This window comes from Vicia villosa, linkage group LG6 (genome assembly GCF_029867415.1).
Source record: "Vicia villosa cultivar HV-30 ecotype Madison, WI linkage group LG6, Vvil1.0, whole genome shotgun sequence".
In the NCBI taxonomy this organism is placed as follows: Eukaryota; Viridiplantae; Streptophyta; class Magnoliopsida; order Fabales; family Fabaceae; genus Vicia; species Vicia villosa.
Window position 1 is genome coordinate 134293137 of NC_081185.1, and position 16005 is coordinate 134309141.

A 16005-nucleotide genomic window follows, 5' to 3' on the forward strand; every position below is an offset into this window, starting at 1 on the left:
TCTACTCATTGCCACTTATCATTAGTCCATTGGCTGGTGTTGGTTGGCATTTTGAAATGACGCAAGAAAATACCCTGAAGAGGTACACCGTCCATGTTTAGTTACTGGTGGTGTCTCTTATTTTTTTCTTTTTTCTCTTTCTTAATTATGTAATTTTAATTAGGATTACTTTTAGGGTTAGAAACAAGTGGGCCTTGGACCTCCCTCATTTAATATAGCACCTCCATGTTTCTACTACACCTCTTTAATTTATTTTATTTAATTTAGATTTATTTGTTAATTTAATTGAGGTGATTTAATTGCTTCATAGAATATATAATAATCAAGCTAATTTAGGTTTAGGGTCAATTTGTTAATCGTTTTAATCAAACCAATTGGTTGCGATGGTTAATAATAAAATAATTCAATTCCCAAAACAATTCAAATAACATTTATTCTGCTAAATGGTTTTAACCATCTTATTGGTTACGATGATTAGCGTTCCTTCTTATCAACTCGTTATTATTTGTGATCGAATCTATCGATTATGAGGGGTAACGATAAATTAATAAATCAGTAATTAAAATACCTCAATTTGCTAAAAGTGATGATCGAATCAATCGATTAGAATTGCCAGCAATTTTCTACTAATCTATTAATTATGGTGATCAAACCTATTGATCATTGCGATTAATAGTGCAAATTAAAACCAGGGTTGTACGCCCAAACCTCAAAACATTTTTCAAACATTCAAAATACTTCAAATCAAACTACGGATTTTTATCCTTATTCAAAACTACGATAGGCCATTCAAAAAGCCTCTAAAACCATCTCAAATCAAATTTCAAATTCTAAGGCGTACAACCCTGTCCCCGAACTACGTTGACTCTGATTCTCCATAAGGAGATACGTAGGCACTTGGCAACAAGGCGAGCCCCCTCTTCCAAACTCTAATCATGTTATCATGTTCAAATAATTAGCTTTTAACTCTATTAACTGTCTGTCATCTTTCTTTATTTTTTAGCCATAAACCTTAGCTTTATAATGCAAACCTTAGGAAAGGGTTGAGGGTGCCTAACACCTTCCCTCGACCTGAATATAGTATCTTACCCCGATCTCTATACTGCGTAGGGTTTCCTATTCGCCCTTCAGAATAGGTGGCGACTCTCTAAGTTATAAATTTTTAGGGCAGGTTGCTACAGGATGTCCCGACCAAACTTCTTCAGGTATCTTCATATCTAACACTGTCGAAGGACATCTGTTTATCGGATATGTTGCTGTCGAAACAGACTCAGCCCAGAACACCTTCTTTAACCCAGCACTAGTCAACATACATCTGACTCTCTCCAAAATAGTTCGATTAAACCTTTCAGCCAAACCATTTTGCTGTGGAGTACCTGCAGTAGTTCTGTGCCTTGCAATACCAGAGGCAGCACAAAAACTGTCAAATGCCTCATTGCAAAATTCAAGGCCATTGTCGGTTCTCAACCTCTTGACCTTTCTGCCAGTCTGATTTTCAACCAGAGTCTTCCAACTTTTGAAATTCTTAAAAGTTTCATCCTTAGTCTTTTGGATGAATACCCATAATTTTCTGGAATAATTATCTACTATGGATAGAAAATACCTTGCTCCTGAATGTGATGGACACCTTGCAGGCCCCCAAAGATCAGCATGGATGTAATCAAGGGATCCATGTGTTCTTTGTTTGCCTTTGTTGAACTTCACTCTGCAGGATTTTCCAAGTACACAGGGTTCACAAAACTTCAGCTTTTGGACTTTGTCTCCACCAAGCAGATTTTGTTTCCCTAATTCGACCAGACCCCTTTCACTGACATGGCCCAATCTCATGTGCCAGATTTCTGTCTTCGACAAAGGTTTCGTGGCTGCAACATTTGTCGAACCACTTACAACTTCAGCCTCAAGGGTATACAAGCCTTGTTTCTTCACGCCTCTCAAGACTTCCTTCGAACCCTTCATGACTCTTAGGATACTTTTCTCTCCTTGGAAAACATATCCTTTCTTGTCGAATTCACCAAGAGAAAGCAGCTTTCTCCTCAAATCAGGAACATACCTGACCTCAGACAACAACCTTATTGACTCATCATGGAGCTTGAATCTAACAGATCCAATACCTGCAATCTTGCAAGCCTTGTTGTTTCCCAGCAATACTGATCCACCATCTTGATCACATAATTCCTCGAACAAGTCTTTGTTTGGAGTCATGTGCCAAGTGCAACCTGAATCCATAATCCACTCTCTTCTCGAGTCACTGCTTGAAACCACAAGAACATCAGATGATTCAAAATCATCTTGAACAATGGCTGCATTGCCATTATCCTTACCTCCATGATCTTTCAGGCGTTCAGGGCACACCTTTCTTGTGTGACCCTCCTTCTTACAATGATAGCATCGAATGCCAGATGCTTCGCCACTGTAAGACTTCGACTGGCTTTTGCCCTTCTTGTCGAACTTACCATTCTTTCGCAAGAATTTTCCTTTAACGGCCAAACCTTCACCAACAGTCGAAGGTTTATGCTCCTTTCGTTCATTCAAGTCCTTAGAATACAAGGCTGATTGAACTTCTTCAAACGTCAGGGACTCCCTTCCATACAAGAGAGTTTCTTTGAAGTGAGCATGTGATCGAGGCAAAGCGCACAATAGCAACAACGCTTGATCTTCATCATCGATCTTCACATCAATATTTTCAAGATCAAGAATCAGCTTGTTGAACATATCCAACTGCTCAGCCAACACTTTGTCTTCAACCATCTTGAATGAATATAAAGCTTGCTTCAGGTAGAGTCGATTTACCAGCGATTTGGTCATATACAAACTTTCAAGTTTCACCCATAACCCTGCTGCCGTCGTCTCCTTTGATATCTGTTTGAGAACCTTATCACCAAGGCTCAACAAAATTGCGCTGTGTGCTTTCTCGATCATATTTGTCTTCTCTGCTGCCGTCAATTCTGCATTCATGGCTGCCTCTCCCTTCAACGCTTCCAAACAACCCTGCTGAACCAGTAGGGCTTTCATCTTCAAGCGCCACAGACCGAAATCATTCACTCCGGTGAATTTTTCAATCTCATACTTTGTTGAAGGCATCTTCTCCACGCTCACCGCACCAATTTGTTGTGAATTCAATGCCAATAACAAAGTATAATAGGGAATTAGGGAAGAGAAGAAGAACACAAGAATTGGTTATAACTGCTATTCTTTTACTTTCTCTTTAAAACAAGATTACAAGTTTACAAGAATAAAAAATAACCTCTCTCACCCTGAATTAGGATTTGCAGCTTAACAATGATGAGAGACTAGTATGCTATTTATAATAAAACCTGACATACTAACTAATGGGCTTTTTCAGCATGGCCCATTACACAAGGCAACTTAATAGACAAGCTAACTTAACAAATTAGGGTTTAAACACTAAAACCTAATTTAACATGCTAACAATCCTAGCATCTTCGACATCTGCATGCTAGACCCATCTTCGACTACATCATGCACACTTCGACACCAGCATGTGAACAATCCTTCGACTTCATGCTTAACTCTGTTGAACTGTCAAACCAAGAAGCTACCCTTCGACAATACTAGAGTTCGATCCAATATCTCACAAATTACATGTTTGTTACTAAAATGTTTTATTGTGGAGGCTCTCCACGATTGATGATCCACTTTTGTTTCATAATCTTTGCAAGAGATCTTGTTCATTTATTGCCTTAGTTATTTGAAATATTTGGAATTGTTGAAAAAAAGTATGTGTTTGAGGCTACTGTCTTGATCACAATGTGTCATGAATCAAGCTAGCAATGAAATTGAGGGGGTGTATTCAGAAGAGGATGGGCCAGCTGAAATTGAAGAGGAGTCCATGCCACAATTGAGGGCTAAGAGAAACATTGTGAAGCCCAACTACTTGTAGGATTATGTTTCCATTCCTCTTAAGAAAAAGGGGTAAAAAACGTGTTACCTAGAGAGAGTTATAGAAGGCATCTCCGCTATGAGTCATCACAATTATGTTATGCTTAATTCAATAAGTTGTTAAGATAAGGTGTTGAGCTCTAAGAAATGCATGTGCTCCAAAAAGAATGTATTCTTTAGATACCTTTTCTAGATAGGACTATTTATGTATAATTGAATAACATATGAATGAGGCAGAGAAGAAAATTAGCCAAGAGTAGTATAATTTGAGTTTTAGCTTGCAGTACTTATATCGTCCTAGCTTTCTTGAACTAGTTTATTCATAACACAAAGTATGTCACTGTAACCATCGGGAGCTTTCTTGACAATAAGGTAATCATGATTAATGGTCCTTTATGTAGATTAGAGTGCAATAACAAACCCGAGAATAAAAATCTATCTTAGATATGGATTAAGGGTCTTTATGTTTGTTTTGATTTTTTTAAAATAATTTTTATAATGTTGTATAATTTTGTGTAAAAAAAAATTACAAAATTTTTTTTTATAAAAACTTCAAATAGATATATAATTTGAATAGTTATTCTTAAAATGTTATTTTAGGTATTCTCAAGTTTAGGTATATATATATTACAAGTTTTGTTTTTGCTCACAATCTTCTCCTTTAACAATTATTACTCACATGTACATTTAAGTGCACGAACTTCATGTATTAGTGTTCATGATTACTCATTTTAAGATATTGAAAGTGTTGTTTTAAAATGATCAAAGGTTGAACATTAGAGTTGAAGTGACTTGTAGAAATTTCTAAATTTGGCTAAAGTATTTAGTCTAATTTATTGCATGATGTATTGATGTATTTATCACTACTTTGTGTGCTTAATTAATTTTGAAAATATATTCTAGGAGTTACATGAAACATGCCTAGTAGGCTAGTATGGGAACATTTAGAAATAAATGTTTTGTCTTGGATTTTTTTTCTAATTCAATTTAAATGAGAATGATAATACTTAACAATAGATCAAGGTTTTTCCTATTTTTACCTTATGGACTTTATTCTAAGCTTGAAAAACTTGAAGTGAAAATTAAAGGTAATTTTTTTATGCATTTATATAGGAAGAAAAACACCCATATTCGAAGACACTTTTATCACATTTTAACTGATTTCGGATATACATATTCCAAAACATCATGAACCACTTTTATGTATATCCAAAATATGTTTTGAGTGATTTTTTTTCTCAAAACAATGATATCGTTCTTTTAAAAGCTCATATTATTTGACAAAATGTAACGAAAAATAAAGAATACGCAAACTAAAATAAATAGCCGATATCAAAATATGAAAATAGTTGTTCGGATGAGTGTATAATGTCAAAATATTACAACAATGAAAAAAAGTCATGTATAAAACATAAATAGACAACTACTACTGAGTATGCCTAATGCGAACACCCTATGACCTCTTCTGCCTCCTATACACCATCGTACTGGACGCCTCACTGACCATCCTCTGTACTATGGCAACCGCCTCTGAACCGCCCTGCTCAATGATTCCTCTCTCCAATGCCTCCTGCCCTGTAGAGTGTATCCGCTGGCATATCATAGGAGATCAATAGCATGGTCATCCTCAGCTGCTGGTTCTACAATAGCTCCTCGTGTGCTGGTCTAGGTGGATGCCCAGGAGCATCGGGTGTCATGATAGGATGTGACACTTGATAGAACCATGTCACGTACTCATCTACACAGTGTCAGCTCTGGGTGGTCCGCGTACGCCGATACTCCTCTGGGACTAGATAATGAGTCAAATCCTCAAAGATAGTAGTGAGATCGCGGCAGGTAACTATGTCAGGAGCAACCTCAAATGTAGACCTCCGTATCATTTGCACACGTCCAAATTGTCTCATGCACCCCGGTAGATACCTGACCATGGTCTTGGCCCCACAATCCAACCATCCAGAATATAATGCGATGCCGTTGAATGAGACAACATCACCGTAATTAGTGAAAGGCGTCCACTGGATGTCATTGTGAGAAGTACGATCAAGGTATACACGACCTGGCCCTATTTCCTGATTCCCCCTCTGGAGGACATATCTGGTAGCCCTGGGCATCGCGTCAATGTAAGCAGGATCAGGATCGTAGCCGTGGATGCGGTGGAAATAAGAGATGATCCAGCTCTGAAACACAAATACGATAATATGTTAAAAAGAAATGTGATATAATTAAATGTGAAATAATTAAAAAGAAATGTACCGTGAGGAGTGTGCAAGAGCCAGTCAACTGTCTGGTCCTCCAGTTGGAGGCTTCATTCAGCTTCTGGTATAGGTATATCAGAATGGCGGCCACCCAGTTCCACTCGTGAATTGTAGTCAGATCAATAAACTACCGGAGATAAGTCACGTCCACGTAGGTTGCACTTTTGCCCCACTCGTTGCTCTGCACTCATAATCCGCCATATTTGGGTCCATACCCAGGTAATCCACCATCCAATATATGGTCTCAAACCTCTGTATTCAAGAATGGTCCAATAACCTCCTTTTGGTTGGCAGGTGGAGCAGACAAGCCACATCGTGTAGGGTGATCGTCAACTCCCCAACAGGAAAGTGGAAAGAAGACGTCTCCTTGTGTCACCGTTCAGCAAAATCCCCCTGCATGCCGTGGCTTATGGTACTATATCCGGTAATCCATAACCCGCCAAGCTCGAAACCAGCTACAACATCATTAAACCATTGAGCCTGTGGTTTAAACAGATTAAATACTTTTCGCGTTTGGTTCATAGATTTTATGGTAGGTCATTCTTGTCACAACTAAAAAAACAACAATGATAGTTAAACGGTATAAAGTCATTTGAACTATTTGTAATTAAAATGGTAAAATTAGATAGTGCAAAAAAAACAACCTCGTCGTCCCAAATACGTCAAGCAGCATGGTCATGGTAATAAATCAAGATGGATCTGTCAAAAGACCCTCCCGGGAAACCACCCTCCTCTGCGTCCTGAGCGCCATCCTCGTCGTGCTCAGGGTGAACCTCAGGTACCTCCTCCTCCTCCTCCTTGACAACCTCCTCCTCCCGACTAACCTCACGAGAGGAAGACACCCAAGACAACCGACTCATCGGTGCAGATGATGATCCTTCAGTCAGCTCATCCATTTGGACTTGCACTCAGACTCGACCATGTCCCCGTCCCGTAGTTACTCCTTGTTACGTGGCTCTCTCGCGTCGAGGCGATGTTGTCTGTGTCTGCCTCCCCTATCTAAGTCGTGCGGTTGGTACCTGATTATCTGTCATTTTCCTGAAAACAAAATTTCGTAAGAGTATGAAGAAAACAAAATTGGAAATTTAAAAAAAAAACCAAGTAGAAGAAAAAGGGTTACAACCTCCACAATATGGAGTAGCAAGACAAGTAGAAGAAAAAGTAAAACAATGTTGATCACCATAACCATCATGAAAACAACAATTAGGATTATCAACAAAAGTGCAATGGGAAAAAAAAGGCACATGGGCAGGGTTTTAAGAGCTACCAACCTAAATAATAGAGATAAAGATACCAACTCTAAGGTCCATAGCTAAGATTGGAATGATAGTACATACAATAAAAAGCGTCAAAACAATATGAATAAGTGGCGTACTACTGATAAAGGAAAAGTTATTATGGAAAAAGAAGGGATAAACACCACCTGGAAGAATAAAAAGCAAGGCTGTTATCAATAGGACCCCAATGCGACAAAAGTAAAAGCAACAATATTATTAATCATAACAACATGCATAATAACGAGAAAAGTAAAAATGAGAAGCAAAAGAACAAGATAAGCCTTGAAGCTTCCACCTGAGAAGCCTTAAGAAAATATACAAATTATAGCTCTAAGTGTAATGAGTATTGTAATTGTAGTTTCTCCCATTCTTCACCCGCACTTTTCTCTTTTTCTCGTTGTGTTGTATCACATTCTATATATCTTCAAAATTCCCCATCCTCTTCAAATAAATAATGAATAGTGTCGCTGGAGGATGGAATTGGAAGATGATGAATAGTATTGTTGGAGGGTGAAATCAGAAACTTCATCAATTTCACAGTCGTAATAATGCTACAAGGTTGAGCCGCAAAACATGGAACGGTGGTATTACAGTCCTATAAGAATTCCAACATATTTATCATTTTTAAGGAATATGAAACCAGTGATTGAGAGAATTGTGAACCAAATGTTACCATTATAGCTCTGAGGAGGAAGACAATAACTCCGACTAAAACGAACAATCTTTTATATAATGCAGAGAGAGAAGCAGTCATTACCACGAATATGGCTCATAAGGAGAACCGGAAGCACAAAAGTAGCAACAACGGGGTGAGCAAGGAGAAAGAAGGAAATCAGAGTAACGAGAAAGAGAAGAAGTAAGAGGCGCACATTGAACATGACCTAGCTTACTTAGAAACCCCAATCAGAAAAATTCACGAAACCTTCCCTAGCTTTAGAACGTGGGCCATCAGACACATTAGTAGATATCAAAGTTAGAAAGTCGACCACTGATAAGTGCCAAAATGTAGTTATTTTGTGTATGGTGTAATTTCGTATACTTTGAGTTTTGTTACGTTTTTGTGTAAATATGTACCGTTTGATAGTTATGTTGTATTTTTGTAGGTTTTATTGCGTTGTCGGAGCCTCGAGGAATAAAGTGACGAAGACACGGCTGTGAGAGCATTTTTGAAGAAATAATGTTGCTGTTCTAGTGTAGCGCGCTACGCACGCTGAAGGAGCAAAAGAAATAATTCTGGCAGAAGCTTGGGCGCGTCGCGAGCTCAGGAGGGCGCGTAGCGAGCTCTGGGGCGGTTTGATACATTAAGTGACAACGCGCGTCGCGTGCTGTAGGGCGCTTAGCGCACTGTGCGAAACTGAGTTTTGTATAAATAGTTCAGAATAAATTTTTTAGGGTTTTATCACCTCTTTCCCCCATGGAAGAGCTCTGATCCATTTTTGATAGTTTAGAGGTATAGGAAACACCATTGGGTGCTACATCATGTGGATTGGCTATGGATTTATCTCGATTGCCTTGACATGGTGAGAGTTTCCGGTTCATCTTCTTTCTTCCCTATGTTTCATTCCAATGGTGGGTTTTGTATTTATATTTTTACTCTTATTGTATGTACATTTGTTGATTTTGGGGTCGTTTATATATTCACTTTACAAATCATCATTGTTGTTGTTCTTGATCTTTTTGCTTAAATGTTTTGAATTTGTGTTGTTGTAGAAATAGACATCATAGATCTTGATTAGGAATGATAACTATTAGTTTCTGAATTGTAGAAATAGATTTGGGGCTAATAATCGTAATGGATATCGAGTTTAATGCCTCCGTGTTGTTTATGTCGGTGGAGAAATCGTCGATGTGAATAGTACAGTTGAGCTTTCGTCGGTGTTGTAGAAATGGACACTGATGTGGCCTCTCGAATGATGCCCAGTGATTTTGATGCGTATTGTGAGTGTTGAGCGATAGATCTTCAGATTTAAGTATTCGACGGGTAGAACGAATTGCAATTCCATAACTATTTCTCTTAGAGTGTGTTTGGATGAGGTAATTAGAAATTTTAAGGGAATTTAAAATTCAAAGCAATTTAAATGATTCAATTGAAATCCATTCATTTTAAATTATTTTGTTCGGATGAAGTATTAAGGTAATTCATTGTTAGATTTTTTGGGTATTTTTTATAAAATATAAATTTTTTGGACCAAATTAAAAAATTGAAAAGTAGGGACCAAATTGCAATTTTTAAAAATTTGAAGGACCAAATTGTAAATTTTAAAAATTATTAAGGACCAATTTGCAATTTTTTAAAAATTTTTGGGGTCAATTTTATAATTTTGGAAAATATGAGGACCAATTTGTAAAATTTGAAGAAATAATAATAAATACATTTTATGGAACATGAGAGGAATTTCAAATTCTTTGGTTTTTGGTGTCATTTCAAAATGATTAAATTTAACTTAGATGAAATACTCCATAAATTTCCATCATTTTAACAATTCTTCATTTTTGTATCCAAACAATGGATTTTGGTCAAATCATTTTAAATTTCCTCAAAACATTACTTTCCCTCATTAAAATGCTCCATCCAAACACACTCTTAGAGTGTGTTTGGATGGGGTAATTAGAAATTTTAAGGGAATTTAAAATTCAAAGCAATTCAAATGATTCAATTGAAATCCATTCATTTTAAATTATTTTGTTTGGATGAAGTATTAAGGTAATTCATTGTTAGATTTTTTGGGTATTTTTTTATAAAATATAAATTTTTTGGACCAAATTAAAAAATTGAAAAGTAGGGATCAAATTGCAATTTTTAAAAATTTGAAGGACCAAATTGTAAATTTTAAAAATTATTAAGGACCAATTTGCAATTTTTTAAAAATTTTTGGGGTCAATTTTATAATTTTGAAAAATATGAGGACCAATTTGTAAAATTTGAAGAAATAATAATAACAAATACATTTTATGGAACATGAGAGGAATTTCAAATTCTTTGGTTTTTGGTGTCATTTCAAAATGATTAAATTTAACTTAGATGAAATACTCCATAAATTTCCATCATTTTAACAATTCTTCATTTTTGTATCCAAACAATGGATTTTGGTCAAATCATTTTAAATTCCCTCAAAACATTACTTTCCCTCATTAAAATGCTCCATCCAAACACACTATTAGACTATTAAAAATATTTATTTGCTTTTATTTACTTTTCCCGCATTTACCTTTCCGCACCCAATCATGAAATTTAGAACGCGAGATAGTCGAACGACAGTTTTTCTCAACCAATCTCTGTGGACTACAATACGATATAACTTATATCACCCGATAATAAATAATACCTATTACTTTTTGTTTACCGCTTCAACAACCACCTAGCTAAGAAAGTTATAATCCACGAAAATTTAATTTGTATGCATATTGGGCGAAGGCCGAAGATCAATCTAATTTGTCAATAAAATGTGATTTTGTTTGATTTTAAAAAACATAAACTAATTCTATGAAAACGGTTGCTATAGAACTTTAAATATTGAAGCAAAATCATTATTAAAAGGATTGATGCCCATGAGTTTAAGATACTACTGATATCTTTAATGCAAATTATTGAATTTTTTAAAATTTATTTTAAAATAAACTAAAATAAAAAATGACATGATATCAAATTAGACTGTTTGATTGATCGAACATATCAATATCCAACTAAATTCAAGAGAACCAACGCGTTATATTTAAACAACAATATTTTAAAAAGAATTTAATGATAGTACATAGTCAGTGTAAAAAAAAGTTACACATACATCCTATTAGAATGGTTTAAAGTATCAAATCATAAAAGTATTTAAAAATTTACGGTATGATTTGGCACTTTATATGATTGTCATTGGTTGAGAGTGTAAAAATAAGTGCACCATCCCTTTTCTCTTTTAAAAAAACTAATAATATTAAATTTTATATTAATTTTGTTTATGTGTTTGCGATGTTTACGCATATCAATTTTACATGTCAATTGTCAATATAATAATGAATCCTCAATTTTTCTTCTTCTTTTCTTTTACGTGATCTCAGCTTTCAAATCTCAACCCTTAATCCACTTTTCTCCCTATTTTCAATTTCCAAATTCCTCTTTTCTTCCTATTTCAACGGCTTAGATATTTCCCAATTTTCTTCAACATGAACTATTTTAATTTTAACATCACCACCGACACCATGTTCCTTCCTTACCGCCTAAATTAACATCACAGAATATCTTCCAACTTCGCCATTACTGCAAAAATACAACTATAAATTCATCAATCAAAACACATAACAAACTATCTTCTTTTCTTTCTAATGGGTTCTCTACCGGCATTTCCAAACGGTTATCCTCCGAAGCAAAGAATTACCACCCTAATTGACGAAACTACCCTCGCCGATCTCTTCAAATCCCAGCAAAACCACCTCAACTTCTTCTTCAACCGCATCGACCATTCCCAAACCCTAGCCTTCACACGCACTCTCCTCAACGCCTCCGGCACCGTCTTCTTCACCGGCGTCGGTAAATCCGGCTTCGTCGCACATAAAATCTCTCAAACACTCGTCTCCCTCGGCATCCGTTCTGCTTTTCTATCCCCCGTCGATGCTCTGCACGGCGACATCGGAATCCTCACCGATCGCGATGTGCTCGTTCTTTTGAGCAAATCCGGTGCTACCGAGGAACTTATTCGCCTTGTTCCTTGCGCTAGAGCGAAAGGTACGCGTCTCATTGCTGTGACGTCCGTTGAAGGGAACGCGCTTTCGGCGGTGTGTGATATGACCGTGCATTTGCCGTTGGAGAGGGAGCTTTGTCCGTTTAACCTTGCGCCTGTTACTTCCACTGCGATTCAAATGGTTTTTGGTGATACGGTGGCGATTGCGCTCATGGCAGCAAGGAATCTCACCAAGGATGAGTACGCTGCTAACCATCCCGCTGGGAAAATCGGCAAGAGCCTCATCTTTAAGGTTTGCTTTTCTCTTTCGTGCATGTTTTCTGTTTTATGAACAAAATGAAATAACAGAGTATGCATTTCCTGCTAAATTGTGATTAGTTAATTATAGTAGATGTGATGAGTAATCGCGAGGTTTGTTAGAGATCTCCAATTTTGCTGTTCTGGATCGCAATTTAGGAGCTCTTTTATAAGGGAATCAATCAAATGAATTTGGTTTTGAAGGAAATAATTGCGATCTATGAAGCACGGATTCCACACTGACAAATCGACACCAGTGATAATCTGAAAACACAAATTAAATGTAATTACAAGTGTTGGTGTCAGACTCACTTTTTTTAGAGGTGTTGGTGCCACAAAGATTACGATTACAATGTTGTAAAAGATCTTTGATATTGTTGTTGTGAATTGTGATATAGCACTTTTTCTATCAGTGAATTAATTGGATCAATTAGGTTTTCAATGAAAACATTTTGATGAAGTGTAATTGGTTGTGATTGGGGTTGTGTGCAGGTAAGAGATGTGATGAAAAAAGACGAGGAGCTTCCTATTTGCAGGGAATCAGATTTGATTATGGATCAGCTTGTGGAGCTTACGAGTAAAGGATGTGGATGCCTTCTTGTTATTGACGATGATCGCCGTTTGATTGGGACATTTACTGATGGTGATCTGCGTCGTACCCTCAAAGCTAGTGGGGAAGGCATTTTCAAACTCACTGTAGGGAAAATGTGCAACAGGTAACAACACAGATCTGCACAAGCATTTTGCTTAAAAAACTTCTCTGATAGGAATTTATATTACATTGTGTGTTTTGTTTGAGGACATTGGAGCTGTATAAATGATAGTGTGTTGGTGAGTTTTAGAAATGATTTTGCCTATTCTAAAACTTGTGTTCTCACACAGTGGCTTTAGGGCTATTATAGCACAGTAGAATTGGAACAACTCACCATTGTTCTGCAATACCCTGTTTTAGTACATATATTGTCAATTACTGCTCTCTAGCATAGTGAAGTTTAAACAAACCATTATATTCTGTGGTATGTGAATGACAAAACTGGTTAAAACATAATTTTAATCTAAAGACAAATGTTTGGTTAGTGTTAGATAGAATTGAATCATTTATTTACAATATACTTCAAACTTGCTTTTGAATTAAAAATATTTTAATATAAATCACCTCAATTGAAGCTCAATTTTGGCTAAATAAATAATTTGTGAATGTAATGCTTGTTCCATGACAGCTCTATGGATACAAACCTATGGATGTAATGTTGAACCTTTGATTTTGGGATTTCAGGAATCCGAGAACTATTGGTCCAGATGCTATGGCAGTGGATGCAATGAAGAAGATGGAAGCCCCTCCATCACCAGTCCAATTCTTGCCTGTGATAGATGATGACAATATTGTGATTGGGATTGTTACGTTGCATGGTTTGGTTTCAGCTGGTCTGTGATTATGTCTTATAAACCATAGAGCCTATGTTGCTATTAGTTCATTGAGTCATTCTTCAGCTGAGTTGTGATTATGTCGTATAAATCATTGAGTCATTCTTCAGCTGGGTTGTGATTATGTCCTATAAATCATAGAGCCTATGTTGCTATTAGTTCATTGAGTTATTCTTCAGCTGGGTTGTGATTATGTTGTATAAATCATAGAGCCTATTTTTCGCTATTAGTTCATTGAGTTATTCTTCAACTGAGTTGTGATTATGTCGGATAAATCATAGAGCCCATTTCCCTATTAGTTCATTGAGTTATTCTTCAGCTGGGTTGTGATTATATCGTATAAATCATAGAGCCTATTTCGCTATTAGTTCACTGAGTCATTCTTTATAGCATTTGCATTTGAATGCGGCCAATTTCGAGCGGGATTCTGGTGTTCTTCTGTAACTCTATTCCACAGGGAAATAGGATATCTTTTCCATCTCACTTTTGGTTCAAGAGTGCAAATTGTTTGATGAAAACAACTTTCTCCACACTCTACATTTCTATAAATCATCTAGAGTATTTTCGGACATGAAAAACACTACTTTTTGTTCAGAAGTGCACGTCCTGTGCCAACCCAGAAACTGTATTTTTTCTGGTTGGGAAAAGTTCCTCCCTTGTTTGATGCTATGTTGGACCTATTTGTCTCATGGGTCTGGCTTTGTATTACTATATCCGTGTGTCTATTTATTGTCCTACTTTCAGGAAGTAAGAGATGTTGTTTATGAAGATTTGTGTAAATTATTAATTTATCATTGTATATTAGTTCCTCCCTTGTATTGAATGTTAAAAATATGCACATGTTTCAAGTTCCAACAATAGCTGATCTAGTTGCTAATGATTCAGCTCATATCGGATATAGACATTGGTTTTGGGGTATTTGAAAATGAACTTCTATGGCCACTTTACACCATTAAATCAGATTTGGTCTTTATATAAATTATTGATACAACATGAATAAATTAGACAATTTCTTTATGGATATGGACCCCATTATGGACCCATGGGGTGAGGACCCTTGCTAAATCAGATTTGGTCTTTATATAAATTATTGATACAACATGAATAAATTAGACAATTGTTAAGAATACTGAATACAGAGAGATAGAAGAGACTGATAGTATATTGTTTTTCTTAGAAACTTTGTGGCGTATTTTACATATACCACGAAGTGGTATTTATAGTGTCAAGTTTTTAGCATTTACTATGAAATTTCTATGAATGATAGACATGTAATATTCATTCCTATTTCAAAATAATAATAATAATAATAATAATAATAATAATAATAATAATAATAATAATAATAATAATTGTTTATTATTATAACACTCCCCCTTTTGCAATATTTGCCGCAGTGTTCCGTTGAAGTTTTGTTGAGATGAATCCTATGGGAACATAAGTTGCCTCGTTAAAAACCTTATTAGGAAAAATCCATTGGGATAAAAACCTTAATAAGGGAAAAAGAGTACAACATTATGCTCCCCCTCAATAGAACACATATAGCTCTTCTTTAAAGATTTCGAAGGTGACGCATTCCAATACTTTGTACATGCTTCTTAAAAATTGATGTAGGAAGTGCCTTTGTAAAAGGATCTGCTACGTTATCACTTGAACGAATATACTGAATATCAACCTCTTTGTTTCTTTTCAGTTCTTGTGTGAATGAGAAAAACTTTGGAGGGATATGCTTGGTTCTGTCACTTTTTATGTAACCTTCTTTCATCTGGGTAACACATGCCGCATTGTCTTCATACAAAATTGTTGGATTATTATCAATTGGTAAACCAGACGCTCCCTGGATATGTCGAGTTACCGATCGTAACCATCTACACTCTTTGCTTGCTTCATGAAGGGCAATTACTTCTGCATGATTTGAAGAAGTTGCTACAAGAGTTTGCTTTTGAGATCTCCATGATATTGCAGTGTTGCCATATGTGAATATATATCCAGTTTGTTATTTAGCATTATGTGGATCTGACAAATATCCTGCATCTGCATAACCAAGCAAAACTGATTTTGTATTGTTAGAATAAAATAAACCAAGATCAGATGTACCTCGAAGATATCGAAGTATATGCTTTATTCCTTTCCAATGTCTTTTAGTAGAGCATGAACTAAATCTTGCTAGTAAATTCACTA

At 36.1% G+C, this 16005-nt stretch overlaps 2 protein-coding genes across 2 annotated transcripts; one reads left to right on the forward strand and one right to left on the reverse strand.

The window, feature by feature from the left end:
* Positions 1–5648: 5648 nt before the first annotated feature.
* LOC131614735 (uncharacterized) lies at positions 5649–6469 on the reverse strand. The gene is made up of 2 exons (XM_058886293.1): positions 6371–6469; positions 5649–6077 (listed from the first exon to the last, which is right to left on the reverse strand). The coding sequence occupies exons 1-2, from the start codon at positions 6467–6469 to the stop codon at positions 5649–5651; spliced, it is 528 nt and encodes a 175-aa protein (XP_058742276.1).
* A 5057-nt stretch (positions 6470–11526) lies between these two features.
* LOC131610099 (probable arabinose 5-phosphate isomerase) lies at positions 11527–14693 on the forward strand. The gene is made up of 3 exons (XM_058881966.1): positions 11527–12394; positions 12892–13115; positions 13676–14693. The coding sequence occupies exons 1-3, from the start codon at positions 11747–11749 to the stop codon at positions 13830–13832; spliced, it is 1029 nt and encodes a 342-aa protein (XP_058737949.1). The 5' UTR covers positions 11527–11746; the 3' UTR covers positions 13833–14693.
* The last annotated feature ends 1312 nt before the right edge of the window (positions 14694–16005 follow it).